Source organism: Salminus brasiliensis, chromosome 20, assembly GCF_030463535.1.
Source record: "Salminus brasiliensis chromosome 20, fSalBra1.hap2, whole genome shotgun sequence".
NCBI classification, from domain to species: Eukaryota; Metazoa; Chordata; class Actinopteri; order Characiformes; family Bryconidae; genus Salminus; species Salminus brasiliensis.
Window position 1 is genome coordinate 5,202,218 of NC_132897.1, and position 16,881 is coordinate 5,219,098.

Sequence of the window (16,881 nt, forward strand, 5' to 3'; positions counted from 1 at the left end):
AAGGTTAGGTTTAAGTCTTAGATTAAAAATAAGATTATGGTTAGTTTTTGGATTAAACATAAGGTTAGGATTAGGTTTAAGTTTTGAGTTGAAGTTAAGGTTAGAATTAAGGTTAGGTTTTGGATTAGGTATAAGATTAGGATTAGGTTTACATTTTGGGTTGAAATTAAGGTTGGGATTAGGGTTAGGTTTTGGATTAGATATAAGATTAGGTTTAGGTTTGGGATTAAATTAATATTAGGATTAGGTTTACATTTTGGGTCGAAGTTAAGGCTGGGATTAGGGTTAGGTTTTGGATTAGATACAAAATTAGGATTAGGTTTACATTTTGGGTTGAAGTTAAGGTTAGGATTAGGGTTGGGTTTGGGATTAAATAATATTAGGATTAGGTTTAGGTTTTGGATTCAATATAAGGCTAGGATTAAGTTTATGTTTTGGGTTGACATTTAGGCTGGGATTAGGGTTAGGTTTGGGATTAAATATAATATTAGGATTAGGTTTAGAGTTTAGGATTAGGGTTCTTTGAGCCATGCAATAGAGGAATCACTTTTGGTCCCATGTAATATCGATGTGAGAGTGTGAAGAAACTTCTGAAGGTCTAAAGAACCTTCCTTTGATGTAAAGCTTCTTTACCAATTAAACGTTCTTCACTCTCACACAGCTCTATTACAAACATGGTTCTTTATAGAAGCAAAAGTGGTTCTATGTTTCTACAGTTAGCCCCATTTATTGTGTTAGTTTGAGCAATTCCATCCCATAAATGAAATTCCCCTCCACGGCCACTCTAAGGAAGTAGAGTTAAGAGTTTATAGCTCTCAGCCCTTTGCACTCAGATCCAGAACAAATGTTGGCCTGAGTATGGATTTGCTCTTTGATCTAATCTCCTCCTCCCACTTCTAGTCCAGACCAGGACAGCTCCACTAACAGTAAGAAGGCCAAGAGAATTCTGTGTGGACGATTTAGCCGAATCAGCACCAAGCTGCCCAGAATCCCCCTCCGGAGGCAGAAGCTGCCCAAAGTTGTAGGTATGTCAACATTTTTGAGCTTACAACACAGCATCGCTCAACCGGACATGCATCAATAAGATGATGGATGTTGCTCTTCGGTGTTCAGAGGTCATGACGGAGTTTTTCCTCCTACACTGTTTTAAGGATTTTTCACATTAAAACTGTGGAGGAACCTCTTATGGTGCTTTGAGGAACCTTCAAGAAAAGGTTTTTAGATGAAAAGATTCACAGTTTCTAACCGAAGAACCTCCAAGAGTTTCTCAAGGGTCTTATACTTTTAAGAGCGTACCATCGTCTTTGATAACAGATCTTCCTCTAGTTTCTTTCTTCATTGGTTGTTTGTAGTTGTCAATTCAGATCTGCACCACTCAGACTCAAGACTTAACGCAGTATCAAGTTCCAGAGACTTAAGACTCGACTCAGACTTACACAGACTCAAGACTTGACACAGACTCTCGTCCCAGAGACTAGAGACTTGATTCTGGCTCACAAACCAAAGAACCAAACCGTGATTCTGGCTCACGTCCCAGTGAATCAGACCTTGATTCTGGTTCACAAACCAGAGAATCTAGACTTGATTCTGGCTCACAAACCAAAGAACCAAACCGTGATTCTGGCTCACGTCCCAGTGAATCAGACCTTGATTCTGGTTCACAAACCAGAGAATCTAGACTTGATTCTGAGTCACAAACCAAAGAATCAAACCTTGATTCTGGCTCACATCCCAGTGAATCTAACCTTGATTCTGGCTCATGTCCCAGAGACTCGAGCCTTGATTCTGGTTCACAAACCAGAAACTCGAGACTTGATTCTGGTTCACAAACCACTGAATCGAGACTTGATTCTGGCTCACAAACCAGAGACTAGAGACTTGATTCTGGTTCACAAATCAAAGAATCAAGACTTGATTCTGACTCACAAACCAAAGAATCAAGCCTTGATTCTGAATCACAAACCAGAGACTAGAGACTTGATTCTGGTTCACAAATCAAAGAATCAAGACTTGATTCTGACTCACAAACCAAAGAATCGAGCCTTGATTCTGACTCACAAACCAAAGACATGAGACTTGAATCTGGCTCACGTCCCAGTGACTCATGACTTTATTCTGGTTCACAAACCAGAGACTCGAGACTTGAATCTGGCTCACGTCCCAGTGACTCATGACTTTATTCTGGTTCACAAACCAGAGACCCGAGACATGACTTGGACTCCATATCCCAGAGTTTAAAGATTCTGACTCAGACTTGCTCCTCGCAACCTCAAGACTTGAGACTCAAAGACTCAAAAACCAAAGACTCAAGACTTGGCTCTGACTCATCCTCAGAGAACAAGACTCAACCCCCCACAGAAATCAGACTGAACTCAGACTCACACTCCAGAGGCTTAAGACATGACTCATGCTCCAGAAAGTTGAGTCCTGACTCGGACTGTCACACAACTCAGACCTCCTGACGTTCCAAAGACTCAAAACTCGATTCCGACTCCCACTCCCGAGACTTAAGACTCCACTCAGTCTTGCACTCCCAAGACTCGAAACTCAACTTTTATCTCAGGGATTCGAAACTTAACTCTGACTCACACTCCCGAGACTGAAGACTCAGCTCTTGTAGAAACTTGTGACCTGACTCAGACTCGTATGAAGTCGTGCAGCTAGTGAACAGTGCACTGTGATATCTTCTGCCATTCAAGTCACTCATAGCGGAGAGTGTGATCGATGTAGTGCCACTCGTCTCTCTGGTACTGAGCACATCACGCTACCTTAGTGCTCCTCTGTCTTGGTTTGATCCGAGCCCAGCCGAAAAGTGCTGTAGTTGGGCTGAAAGTGAACCGCCGCTACCCAATCGGGGTCTCATTGGTTCCATTTGAATGGAATGCTCTGCCAGTATTGCTCTTGGCTCCTAGCAGAGCCATGTGTCTGTATTATTCTGAACCCAAACTGCCATGTTTTTTTCCCTCTGGTTTCTACTCTCATTTCCCTATTTCTTATTAAAGCTCCCGTGGTGGAGAGGCTGGTGCAGTGCTCAGTCCTTAATCAAAGACTTCTCTGTTTTTGCCAGGATGGAACCCCTGTGCAGTGTTCTTGCGGTCAGCGGTGCGAGATTGGCCGGCATACCGTTAGGAGGTGCTTTTTGGGAGAATATGAAAGCGGTCACACAAATATATCATACTCATGTAGTGCAGCTGATCAATGCTATGCTCCTACTGTAAATTATTGCATTGTGGGGTCATAAGAAGGGGGGAATCATGCTCTATATGTTGCGCCTGCCTCTAATTCTGCAAATTATCGGTTAAATCGGCTGACTGCACATGGTAAGGCTTGTTAGAATGAGCCTTTGTGAACATTCATTGTCTGAAAGTCTTTTTTTTAATTGGTTTCCTGCATCTACCCTACAGCACAAAAACAGTGTTTTCAGGTCTGGAGTCGGTAAACACTTGCAGTGCATCTATATTAGCATGGACAAGGACTTGGATACTGGTATAATAATGGTTACCACACCACGAAACAGCAACACGGGTCGTCAGTTCACAATAATATCAGAAGCTGGACGGATAAACTCGCTTCCTCAATACACAGAGTTGAGGAGTCTAAAAAAGTCTGGAAAACCCCAAGCTATGACATTTGTGCACAACTCATACTGCATATCTATCATGAGGTAATTTCCTTTGTCTGGCTGGTTATGCTTATTCCCTAGTGCAGGACATTATCATAAAATAAGGCTCAGCTGTGGCTAGTTGTGGCCTGCAGATAAGTCATAAGTCGGGGACTGGGTACTAAGCCTAGACTTGCCCCAGTCCAGGACATTCCCTAGTCCAGGACATTATCATAAAATAAGGCTCAGCTTTGATTACTGATGTTTAAACCGCATGAGCCGCCTCATTAAAGCTCACAGATACGCTCGCTTGTGGCCTTCAGACAAGTCACGAGTCAGGGACTGGTTACTAAGACTAGACTTGCCCCAGTCCAGTACATTCCCTAGTCCAGGACATTATCATAAAATAAGTCTCAGCTGTGGTTAGTTGTGGCCTGCAGGCAGGGAGCCAGGGACTGGTTACTAACACTAGACTTGCCCTAGTCCAGGACATTCCTTAGTCTAGGACATTATCATAAAATAAGGCTCAGCTGTGCTTAGTTGTGGCTAGAGGGCAAATCACAAGTCGGGGACTGGGTACTAAGATTAGATTTGTCCCAGTCCAGAACATTATCATAAAATAAGGCTCAGCTGTGCTTAGCGATGTTTAAACTGCATGAACCGCCTCATTGAAGCTCACAGATACGCTCGCTCATGGCCTGCAGACAAGTCACGAGTCGGGGACTGAGTACTACGACTAGACTTGCCCCAGTCCAGGACAATCCTTAGTCCAGGACATTATCACAAAATAAGGCTCAGCTGTGCTTAGCGATGTTTAAACTGCATGAACCGCCTCATTGAAGCTCACAGATTCGCTTGCTCAAGGCCTGCAGACAAGTCACGGGTCGGGGACTGGTTACTAAGCCTAGACTTGCCCCAGGCCATTCGGTCCCTATGAGAGACATGTGCTTCCTCGCCAATTTGCTGCATTATAGAAGTCAAAGAGTAGTCTTCATGGGGCCTGTGTGTTTAAAAAACTCACTGAAACAATAATATCTTTGTCGGCTTGGGTGAGGATGAGCTCCAGAACATTTCAATGAAACCCCTCAAGCTGCAAAAACGAAGGGAAAAAAAACTAAAACAAATAAGGAGCCGAAAGCAATAAAAGATGGCATTTTTTTGGAAGCGTGGCGCCATTTTCCGGAGCGAGGAGTCTCAGCGTCAGCGTTTCAGCTGGCAAATCAAAGTGGAGCGAAACTAAATAATGTTCGGCCAAATTCAAGACGCAAAGCCATGTTTATTTTATCAGCCAAAGCAGAACAAAACCATGTGCAGGCCGGGGTTGTATATGAACCCAACCAAAAGCACCACACATATACAAGATGGCCTAGATTAAGCTTCTTTCTGTCCGGCCTTTCTTTCGTCCAACCCCTGTGGCTCTGCTATCCTCATTGGCCACGATCCCTCCCTCTTTTTTTTTTTTTTCTTTCCTTCACTTCTTTTTGTAACCCTATCCTCACAGGCGCTCCAGTAGCCCGAGCATTCCAGGGGAGGTGGGGGTTGGGGCGCCCCGAAACAGGAAGTGACCAAATTTACCTCAGTCACTTTCAGAGCTGTGGTTTACCCAGAGTTAGCCTGGATCTAACTGAGCACACATGGCGATTTGGCACAGAGCTTTGCGTAGCAAACAGGGCTATGGCCTGCCTGTATTTTATGACTTTGACTGACTACTGATTACTAGGCTAGTAGGTATGCTAATATACAATATATGTCCAAATGTTTGTGGACACCACTTTTAATGAATGCATTTGGCTACTTTAAGTTGCACCCAGCGCTGACACAAATGTGCAAATGCACACACACACACACACACACACACACACACAGCTTGTCTAGTCCCTGTAAAGAAGTACTGCCAATAGATCTGGAACATGAACCTATTGGCACCATGCTGCCTAATGCCAGACATGGCCTAGAGGGGTATAACATTCCTCCTAGAGGGGTTTTATTTAGGCATGGAGTCATTTGTATTGGACACTGGATCATTTACTGTAGATATGGGAGCCTATAGGTGACCCATACTTCAATTCTTCACCCTCAAATTAACAGCAGCAACTGAATAATTTAGGTACTATAGGTACTAAGGTACTAAAATAGAGGCAATAAAGGTAATTTTAGGTGCTAAATTATTTAAAGTAGATACTAATTCATTTTTGTAATTAACATTGTATCATTTATTGAAAATAGTGAATAATCTGCATCATTTGGGGTAGACACTGAATAAATCATACTAGTTACTGTGACATTTAATGTACATAAGGAATATTTTCTAGTATATTTTGAGTTTCAGTAGACACTGAATCATAGTGATATTTTACAGTCCCTGTAAATAAGTACTGCCAATAGAATAGGACTCTCTGGAGCAGATAGTAAACATGAACCTATTGGCACCATGATGCCTAATGCCAGACGTGGCCTAGAGGGGTATAAAGTTCCCCCAGCAGCATTGAGCTGTGGAGCAGTGGAACTACTACTATGTTCTCTGGAATGATGGTGGTGCTCCATCAAGTAGTTTTGGAGGTGATGAGGTGGTATCAAGTCCTCTCAGTGTGATGTGCTGTTAGCAAGCTGAAGAAATATGCTAGTATATCCTGTAGGGCTACTGGGAGCCGTAAACCAGCCACTACAAGAAAAGTATTTTGTCCGCAAGTCCTTTGGAAAAAGGCAAATCAGTGTGTTTTATTCTGAAATTCAATAATAACAGGGGGGTAAATAGTAACGAAGTCACAGACATACTATTTATACATCAAATAACTGCCTAAAATGCTCAGTCGATGCATTGGTGGCAGCGGTTCCACACCTGGGTTCGCTAAGCTGCAACTGTTGGGCCCCTGACTAAGGCCCTTCACCCACTCTGCTTCCTGGGTGCCGCAGCAAAGACTGCCCACTGCTCCGGGCATGTGGGCTCACTGGTGTGTATGTGTGTGTCCACTGCACGGATGGGTTAAAGGCAGAGGTCAAATTCCATCTGTGTCCAACACAAATGGGGATTGTGGTTGTCTTTGTCTAGTCCAGTTTGTTTTTAAAGGAAGTGGATGGTAAAAGCTGGACTTCAGCTAGCATTAGTTTTTAGCCACAGATACCCTCTCGCCTGTGTGATGGTGTTTTGTTCTGGGCAGATCTTTTTTGTAGTTTTAGGAGGGCTTTGATTAACGAAGGACGACAAAATGCGAACTCTCACTATAGTCGGTCATTATGTCCAACATCAGGTCTAAACCTCTTGAAATTTGGGGTTTTCCAGAGACTAGACCTGGCTTAAACCTGCCTGTGTATTTTCTCACGCTTCTACCCCGAAGGTAGTGGTCAGCTGGGCCCACCTGCTGCTTCGGCTCCACGCAGCTGTGCAGGTCAGTACAGCTGGGATGCGCCAGGAATGCGCATTTGTCCCGACAGCCGTAACAGAGTATGGGTTTGTAGTGGCGTCAAAGCCAGTGTGGGCTGTCTCGCCACTCTGTGTCAGTGACCAGGGCCGAGCAGTTGTCAGCCTTTCGCTAACCCCAAAAGAACAAAGCCCCCAGTCTGCTGGCGCTTAGTTCTCACATGCATGTCGTGCCAGTTTACGGTGTGGCATTCCTACAATTTAGCGTGGTTATCTAACTGCTAACTGTGTCTGTGTCAATGTAAGCGAGGAAGAGGACAAGAGATGGCTGAGCTAATGTAGGAAAAAAAAATTGGAACCTGTACTAAGCTGCTATATTTGAACAAAAGTATTGGGACACCTGCTCATTCACCATTTCTTCCCAAATCAAGGCTATTAAAAAAGAGCTTATCCTGCTTTTGTTGGAGTAACTGTCTCTACTGTCCAGGGAATAAAGCTAGATTTCTGTAGCATTGCTGTGAGGATTTGATTGATTGCATCAGTGATCCATCATTCCAGAGAACACAGATCCACTGCTCCACAGCTCGATTCTGGGGAGCTTTATACTGCTCTGGGCTTTACGCATGGTGCTAATGTGATGTTTATCTGTTCCAAAGAGTCCTAATCTATTGGCAGTACTTCTCTACAGGGACTAGACAAGCTGTGCAATGCAAGCAATAAAATGTACAGGTTAGAAAATCTCCATTGAAAATAAAAGGTTGGCAGTTATACTTGGACTCCAGTCTGTTTGCAAGCAGCACTGTGCTTTAGCTGTAGTACATGGGTTCCTAACGCTAATGGAGGAGCCTCTCTGAGAAGTCCTGTGACTCCTCAGATATGAAGAGAGCTTCCTTGGAAAGTTTAGATAAAAAGCCAAATAGCTCGCACCACGTGTCAGGGAGTTGTAAACAGGCCAGGGCTGTGTGGTTAGCGCCTACTCCAGCCCTTGCTGGCCAAAAGCAGATGTGAAGGATAAACCGCAGGCATCCCACAGCTGTCCCTCTTCTCTAGGTCAGCAGAAAACAGTATCGGCCAGTCCTGGCCTTAAAAAAACACAGTGACCTACATTAGTAGGTCTGGAGGCCCGCTCTAAACAAAGGCTCTCCCTGACAAAGGAAGCTGGCTAATCGCATCTGAAGCTCACTAGGAGTTAGCATATCTTGGCTTATCTGTCCGTGTGTAATTAGATAGCGTTTTATTAGCCAATAAGCTGGAGGTTCAAACGAGATGACCTGGCTTGCCAGATGTTTAAACTATTTGAGTGAGGAAACCACTTTTCTACCACTTATGCTACGGTTCTGATATAACTCCACTATGTGTCTAAATGTTTCTGGACACCGCTTCTAATGAACGCATACTTGTCTAGCCCTTGTGGACCAGTACTGCCAATAGATTAGGACTCTCTGGAGCAGATAAACATGAACCTATTGGCACCATGTTGCCTAATGCCAGGCGTGGGCCAGAGAAACTTCCAGTGTTCCCTGGAGTGATGTTACTTGGGGAATTGGGGATTAGTTGGGGTGGTGATCATCAACCATCTTGGCCTTACTAATGCTCTTGTCATTGTCATTGTCATCTAGTAGAAAGACAGTTACTCGGGAGAACCTCTTTTTAATACCCTTGCTTTCAAAAGAAACAATGAATGGGCAGGTGTCCCAATACTTTTGTCCATAGAGTATAATTGTATTTACATTTATGGCATTTGGCTGTCGCTCCAGTTTAAACGCCATTACACAGGAAGGTAGGTGAGGGACTCTTGGTGTGTACTTTCCCAGCCAGGGATTTGAACCCCACACTGCCTCAGGCAGTTGGTCTAGTGTGTCCCACTACACTACACCACACCACCCCACATCAGCTGCTACTCCTTATTAGATATAAGCTAAAGTACTACATTGGATCCAGGTCCAGGCTGGATATGCAGCTTTCCTAAGCACCTACGACTTCATGGACTTCATGGTCTTTCTATGTCCTGTGTGGGCTGTAGGCCCTTTTGTTTCATTAAGAATTATAAAAGAGCCTTTGTCTCCAGAAGAACTCAAGGAATTCTCCTGAGTCTGCTTGTTCTGACCCCTGTGTTTGTTTGGCTTGTTTGTTTTTTCCCCTCTTTTCAAAACGTCCAGTAGCCCACCACGACCCCGAGAACACCTTCAACTGCAGCTTCATCGAGCCCCCGTCAGTCGCCGAGCAACCGACCCCGTCCTGGTCCTCCCAGGAGTCCTTCTCCTCTTTCGAGACGAGCGAAGACGGCCCTGTTTACTGCGTGCCCCACGAAGGTGAGTCACTGTGGAAAGCAGCACAGATAAGCCATCTGTTTGGCCGACGGGGAGCAGCAATTGGGGAGTTGAGGAGTCTCTGAACAATTTTTGTGCTGACCCAGTTTGATGGAGAGTGACTGACTGTGGAGAAAGATTCGCTGGAATGGTAATGCCAGGCTTTTAGGCGTGTGGGCTGTGTGTGTGTGTGTGTGTGTGTGTGTGCGAAAATACAAACAGGAAATGGCACAAAAGGCCAAGTCAGCAGCAGGAATGCTGCCAAGTCATGAATCATTTTCTTCTGTAATGCTTGAGCAGGAGGGGAGTAATGATCAGTGTTTTCTAAGCAATTTTGGTTTGCTGGCGAAACCCAGACGGAGACACTCAAAGAATCGCCCCAGGCGCTGTTTTGTACTGTAATGTGTGATGTTTCTTAAATCCAGCCCTGACATCCAGCAGTGTGTGTGGTGAGGAAGAGCCAGGGGCTGTTTAATATGTATTTTTAAGCTGCATTAGTTACAATAATAGAGACATACGCTACTCGCCTTTAGGTTTAGCTAGTTGTCGGTAAAAATATCGCTGTCTTTCTTTTCATCACTCCAAGATCATTACCATGCTGCCGTCTAGCCGTCTGAGGATGTGTACTTGTGATTTGAGCTGTAGCTCGACCCTTTATGCTTAAAAAAACACTCTGGTTTGGTTCAAATATACCAAATACACACATTTTTCCTCTTACCCCGTCATTACTCTACCGCGTCAAGACTCATCATTGACTACTCATCATTATTAATTAATCAATACTCTCTTCTTCTTCTTCCTTATGGTCTGTTCAGATACCATAAATGAGGCTAATGTGAAGCCCAGTCCCAGCACCACTCCAGAAAAGGCTGTGTCCGTTACTGAGGAGGATGCCGGAGAATACACATCTCTCAAAGACACACGAGCAACCACGAAGCAACCCGCCAATGACGGCAGCGAGCAACCACTGCTGAAGTCTTCCGACAGCGAAGGCTCCACAAGTGGGTCCGAGTCAGCCATGGGGGCTCTTTACGCCCGAATCGCTCGCCTTTCTAAGCACTCCAAAGAGGAAGAAGACAGTGCAGCAGAAGCCAAGGCCAACGACAAGGCCCCGTCTCCAGAGAGGACCAAACCACGCCCTCCGGACCCCTCCACCAAGCCCAAAGTGTCCTGGATCCATGGAACATCTGGTGCCAACCAGTCAGAGAAGGGCCAGGCTCCATCGCCACCCAAAGAAAAGAAGAGGAGCTCTGCTGATGGTTGCGCAAAGGGCGAGGAGAAGCAACGGTCGAAGGAGAAGTCAAGCAAGAAAGGGGAACAGAGGAATTCAGATGCTAAGAAGGGTGACGGAAACGAATCCCCAAGCAAGACCAAAGCCCACAAAGCTTCGGACCCCATTGAGCACATCAACGGAGCGGTCCAGAATGCCTTGAAGAAGATTGGGAACTTCCACTCCGAGAGGAAAGGGAGCGAAACTGCCAAAGAGCCACCAAAGAGCCCAATAATCATGCACCCTCACATAAACTCTGAGGCGGCCACTCTTCTGGCTGCTCAGCTGAAGGAGAAGACCCAGAGCCTGAACCGTAACGAGGGTCTCTCAGTTGGCATCAAACCCAACGGAGTGTCCACCCCCCAGGCCAACCGGGAGAAACCCACGCCGCCCCAGAAGGCCAAGCGCTCAGTAACTGGGGCAAACAAAGCCCTTCTGCCCACCTCTACTAACCTTCAGAAGATGGTGGCTCCTGTGACGGACTCCACAACCCCTGAGCCCAAAAGCCCAGAAAAGCAGGCCTTGAATGGGACCAAAGTAGGAGATGCAGGTGACCCCATGCCAAAGAAAACGCCCATTAAAAAACCACCCAGGAAGAAAGGCAAGGAGGGAACAGCAGAGACAGAACCTAAGGCCACTCCAAAGACGGCCATCATGCCACCTCAGTTTGTCAAATAGACGCCATGCTTGGAAATGACTGGGCTGGACATGCAGTGCTGCCCATAGCGAAAGGAACCTTTCACTTAACACGCTCCTGTTTCATGGGTGTGATAAGAAAACAATCAGAAGAGCTGCGTGACGGATCTTTATTTACTTTGTTTGAGGTCCAGGATGAGCTTGGAGAAGGAACAGTCACTGGTTATCATGTTGTGCCTTGAAGGTTTTACAAGTTTGTACAGATTTCGAAAGGAATTAATCAGCATTATAGTTTTAAATGGATTCAGAGTAATGTTATAAGCTTATTTTATACAGTATTCCAGCATTTATACGTTCACCAAACATCAGTGCATTCATCACTATTTCAGGTCATCCTGTGTTCTAACATTATGACCCAACGGAGCTTGTATTCTTCTGATCTACAGGTCAATTTTGATAAATGATTGATAAATTGACCACAGTTAGCATTTCTCATAGCGTGAGCAAAAATGGTACTGTGGATAATCATAGTCATAGTGGTGTGAGGCAAAGGATTCCCACCCCTATTGTACCCTAAGTAGATGCTGTCATTCCACAGCAATGCTCTGCCTCATACTCACACAGTTCTCACAACCTATCAAGCCTCTGTGCTGCAGTGTGCAGTCCTATCAGTACAGCCCTGCAATGGTTGAAGCGTAAACATAAACTGGACCAAAGACAGCGCTTGTTGCCTAACATCTGCTAATTAGCTTTTATCAGGTTATCAGCTCGTGCGTCAGTCGTCTTCTATCAGCTTCCAGTTTAGATTCCATGTTGGTTGGTTGGTTGCAGTAACTCAATGCTCTTTCAGATTGTGGCATGTTTTCATCCAGCTGTTTATAAGGGAAAGGGATCCAGAAATAACTGAATGCTGCTGTTAAGACACAGTGATTTTAGCTGCTTTTAGTTCTTCCACTCTTGGCATTGCGTCTAGATTAGGGGCCTACAAATGCATCTGAAGGTGACAGATCGACTGCATCGATTGTTTTTTTACGGCCAAAAATGCTGGATATTGTTGAAGTTACGATTTTCTAATGACGATATCATGACCATTGATACCTATTTCTGAACAATGCTTTCACCTTGCAACTCCTTATCTCCTAGCTTTAGGATTCAGTTATAGTTTCTGAACCAGAAACTATCAATTCTGAACAGTTTGGTAACCGTTGAGTTAGTATATTTTGTGGCATACCACAGGGTTCTATTTTAAGGCCCATGAAAGTAATGTAAATTGTGACAGCAGTGTAGTTTTATATGAAAATATATATTTAGTATATAAATTCCAAAGTTTTCCAGAGATAATTACATGGCTACAGACCATCTCGAACTACCAGTGTGGTACCCAGCAGTATGGAGAGTTGTTTGCATGGTCACATAGCAGCATATCATTTAGACAGGTCTAGATTTTGAAGCCTGATTACATTAGTACTGAAATGTGGTGTTGAAAGATACTCAATTACAAAAAGTATGTTCGATTCCCAGTCCTATTTGTATGCCTGGTGTTTACACCCCTATTCCAGACTCCTGCCGTTTCTATTGCTCCTTGTTTTCAGTAGTAAAGAGGCTGGACGTGGCGACGAAAGTCCTGGAAAGTGAGGTTTTCGTCGCCTTCGCTCCAATCAGAGCATGTGGGCAACAGACCTCAGACTGATGAGAGATTGATAGATGGTGTCGTGTTACAGTTACACAAACAAGTCTGTTGCCGCTTTCATAGAAGGACAGACTGAGAAAATTAACAGTGAACAAATGGAGCTAGTGATTACTTGTAACGCTGAGGCCTTTTGTTGTGCGAGTGTTTGTTTGAGAGCTTTATTGAGCCTGAAATGTTGGTCCAAACCCGACTATAACCTGAGAGCGTTCTCCTTGAAGTCAACGAATGGAACTAATAGAAAGCAGAGACCTAATTAACACCATATATCACGTCTGTGCTCTCAAACTAAAATGATCATTTTTTACATATTTTCCTCTTGTACGTTTTCCTGAGGGATCGCTCACAGAACTGATACAGTATATGGCAACTGTAGATCCACTGCTAGGTTCCTAGTCAATAACATAGTATAAATGGACATCAGTTGAGTGTAATGAAGGCCCTTTAAGCAAATACACAGTCATATTAGACTATTATGACCACTAACCTAATAATGGGAATTACCACCCTTGGCTCGGACAACACTAGCAAGACGTTGTGGTATTGACTGTAGCATTAGGTGATGGAAGGTGCTCGTTATAGAGGTTATCTATCTGCTCAACAGTGGCTCGTCGATTGCTCTGTACCACTGGCCAGAGTCGTCGCTCCCATCTGGCATCAATTACCCATGGGGCACCAGCGTCATGGCATTGGGAGGCACTTAATGTGTGGGAAGCCCATTCTCTGATCAATCAGATCAGTCAGTCCTTTGTCCATGCTGATCGTTTTGCACTCTGCAACAACTGACTGGTGTGCTCGCTTAATTATACAGGCAGCAAACCTTGTCCTGGGCAGAGTTCATTCCAAGCATAATGTTCTGATATGACTGTGTACAAGATCATTTACCTTAGGCCACTGGAACAGTGACATAACGCATTGTCTGTAGTGACAGAGGGTGTTGATATTTCTCATATATCTCATCATTAGTGACATAGCTTTCTACATAGTTAATAAACATCTTATTCAATGCTTATAAATGTGTCATTTACTCCCAAAGTAGGCAGCCTTAAAACTGATATCCTTCAGTCTGACGCCAATACAGTAATACTTGCGTAATATCATTTTGCAAGTGACATAAGCTGTTTGTGAAACTCAAGTGTTGTTTTATAAATGCTTTATTCAGTGCTTATAACTGTGTTATTAACCCCTTAAACTCCTTGGAACTACTGGTGGGTAGTAACAACTGCAGCTACTTTGCACTGCTTTGCCGGTAGTTACCTATTAGTAATCCTTAGGGTGTGATGAAAGTCACGGAGCATAGGGGCTTAAGTTCGTAAGTAGGTAGCCTCCAAATAAGGTGCTATCCTAAAACATCCAATGCCATCTAGCCTAAGTATGCTGACATAAGCTGTTTAATAATACCCAGGTTTTGCTTTATTAATGTATAATTGCACCGATCCACCTTGTTTCCACATTCACTGTCCAGTCTACCAGCTCCCACATCCCATTTCCATTCTCCATTTTCATCTTCCATTTTCCATTTCTCTTCACCTTGTTTGTTCTTCCATGCTGAGGACCCCACAGGACGGACCCCAACAGAGCAGACTGTAGTATTTTTTGAGCGGAGGGTCATTCTCAGGACTGCAGTGACACTGACTGACATGGAGGTGGCGAGTGTGTTAGTAGTGTGTGTTGCACTGCTGGGGGTACGAGTGGATCAGACACAGCAGTGCTGCTGGAGTGTTCAAACACTGTCTGTCCACTTACTGTCCACCCTTACCTAGTTGGTCCACCTTGTAGATAAAGGTAAAGTCAGAGACAGATGCTCTGTATCTATTGCATTGGTCATCATCTGGTCCTTCATCAGTACTCACAGGACGCTGCTGCCCACAGGACACTGCTGCCCACAGGACACTGTTGACTGGATATTTCTGGTTGGTGGACTGTTCTCAGTCCAGCAGTGAAACTGAGGTGTTTAAAGACTGCAGTGCTGAGAATGACCCACCACCCGAATGATGACCTGTTCTGCGGTGGTCAGTCTTGTGGGGTAGTATGCAGAGTATGCAGTATCCTATATGGAAAGTGGAGCTGATAAAATGGACAATGAGTGTAGAAACAAGGAGGATGGTGTTAATGTTATGGCTTTGGACAAATATTTCAAGCTCTCGAGTGTGTGTGTGTGTGTGTGTTTGTATGTGTTTATATGAAGACTCCTGAGTTCTCAGAGTGCCTCAGCTGAATTCCCAGCATTGTTAAGCATTACCCATGAGTGCACTACGCCTCATGTGCCTCAAGCCACAGGGACCTAATAGGGCATGCATTACAAATGCATATAACAGCATATATATATATATCATAGTACACATCCAGAAGTGCACTTATACAGCATTATACACCAGTATCCTTATTCCTCATCTACAGTAGTGCCTGCAGTATATCACCACTATTGTTTTATACACAACGTATAGTATTTGGCATCAGTACGCCGCTCCTAGTGGAGGCCCCGCTTCTCCTAGGCATTGTCGAACAGTATGTTCAGGGGACACGGTTGGGCCAGATCCACCCAGCTAGTTCCCACACGCTCACCCCTAACAAGCCGACCACATAAATGCTAGCTGAAACAAACCAGCCGAGCTTTTCTCATCAAACCCGGACAAAATGACTACGTCTGACGAGCCGTTAGAGTGTAATGTCACGTCTTTGAGCCTTAAAGCACTTGCAGGTTATTCTTGGCCCACGCTGGGAAAATCCTGATCGGCAGAAATGAAGACAGTGGCTGAGAAATGATGATTAAAAAATAATAATGAAAAACTGGACGATTAAGAAGGCATTCATTAAAAAAAAAATATTAATAATTGTACAGTATGAGTTCCAGCTCTGGTGGCGGTGGTGCTAGTGTGTACTGAACGCAGTCAGTGTTGTTAAATTTAATGTAAAGTAAGGGTTTGTATTGGGTTTCTCTAATTACTGTGTCGTTACACATTAATAATCTTGTTATAACAGTGTAACTACTGTAATAGAGGCGATAGGGCGGAATTACAGCGGTTTAGCTTGTGTAAGGACACATTTACACAGTCCTGATACGTGTAATTAATGAATAACTATGTAATTAATCAGTAATAGAAACGCAGTGGAAGCACAATGCCCATGTTATTTTTTTTACAGGCGTTGGTCTAAGCTGAATTTGCTACATGTATGTATTAGCGTACGCCGTGCCGCTGTAATACGGTCACCAGTAGTTACATTGTTGGTATTATATGGACTGTTAACGTGTAATTACACAGTTATTACAGACACTTCCTCTAAAGTGGGGCCAATCTTTCTTTATATGGTACAAATTTCCCTTTTTATAATGGTTATTTTTCTACATACCAAGATATTTTGTAATAATAGTGTTATCTATGTTTGTAAGCTGTGCTTATACAACTTATATTTTTTGCTCTGTCTTTGATTTTTTGGTGTCAAATGAACTGGCTTTCAGATTGAATATGTCCGCCCTCCCCCTTCCCCCCTACACACACACACACACACACACACACTTTTTTCCTCTTCTGATCATTCAAACATCAGGTACAAGTTTATGTGTATGAACATTTTTACTGTGTTGTTGTTTTTGTTGTTGTTTGTTTCTTCTCGTTTCTCTGTGGAAGTTATTGTTTTATTACAAACAGTAAATCGTATGATGCAGAGGTCAGTGGGAGGCCAACTCTCCAACTATCTACCCGTATTAACCCGTAACGTCCTGTGTCTTTTACTCCATCCTCTCGTGTAGGATCCTCGACAAAGAACAGATGTTCATGTTTTTGCACAGAACCCGAAGCTTTTCCAACTGCAGTATAAGGTATTATAGGATTTGAAAGACTGAAGAACTGTTTTCCGCTCTGACCGGGGCCTGACCGGGCCCTGAATTGAGGAGTCTGACTGTGGGCGTGGATTGCGTTTGCGATGCCTCTCGGTTTGTGTTGACGTTGTTGATGTTGTGGCTGTTCATTACCTACTTTTGGAAATAAAAAAAAGAAACCTGTAGCTCCTGAACCTGAA

At 44.1% G+C, this 16,881-nt stretch overlaps 1 protein-coding gene across 1 annotated transcript in view; it reads left to right on the forward strand.

The window, feature by feature from the left end:
- scarf2 (scavenger receptor class F, member 2) overlaps positions 1–16,881 on the forward strand; it is a 45,207-nt gene extending 28,326 nt beyond the window's left edge. The window contains exons 10-12 of the mRNA XM_072664599.1: positions 901–1,025; positions 9,119–9,271; positions 10,084–16,881. Of these exons, the coding sequence (XP_072520700.1) occupies positions 901–1,025; positions 9,119–9,271; positions 10,084–11,216 (1,411 nt within the window). The 3' untranslated portion in view covers positions 11,217–16,881. The remainder of the gene's footprint in view (positions 1–900; positions 1,026–9,118; positions 9,272–10,083) is intronic.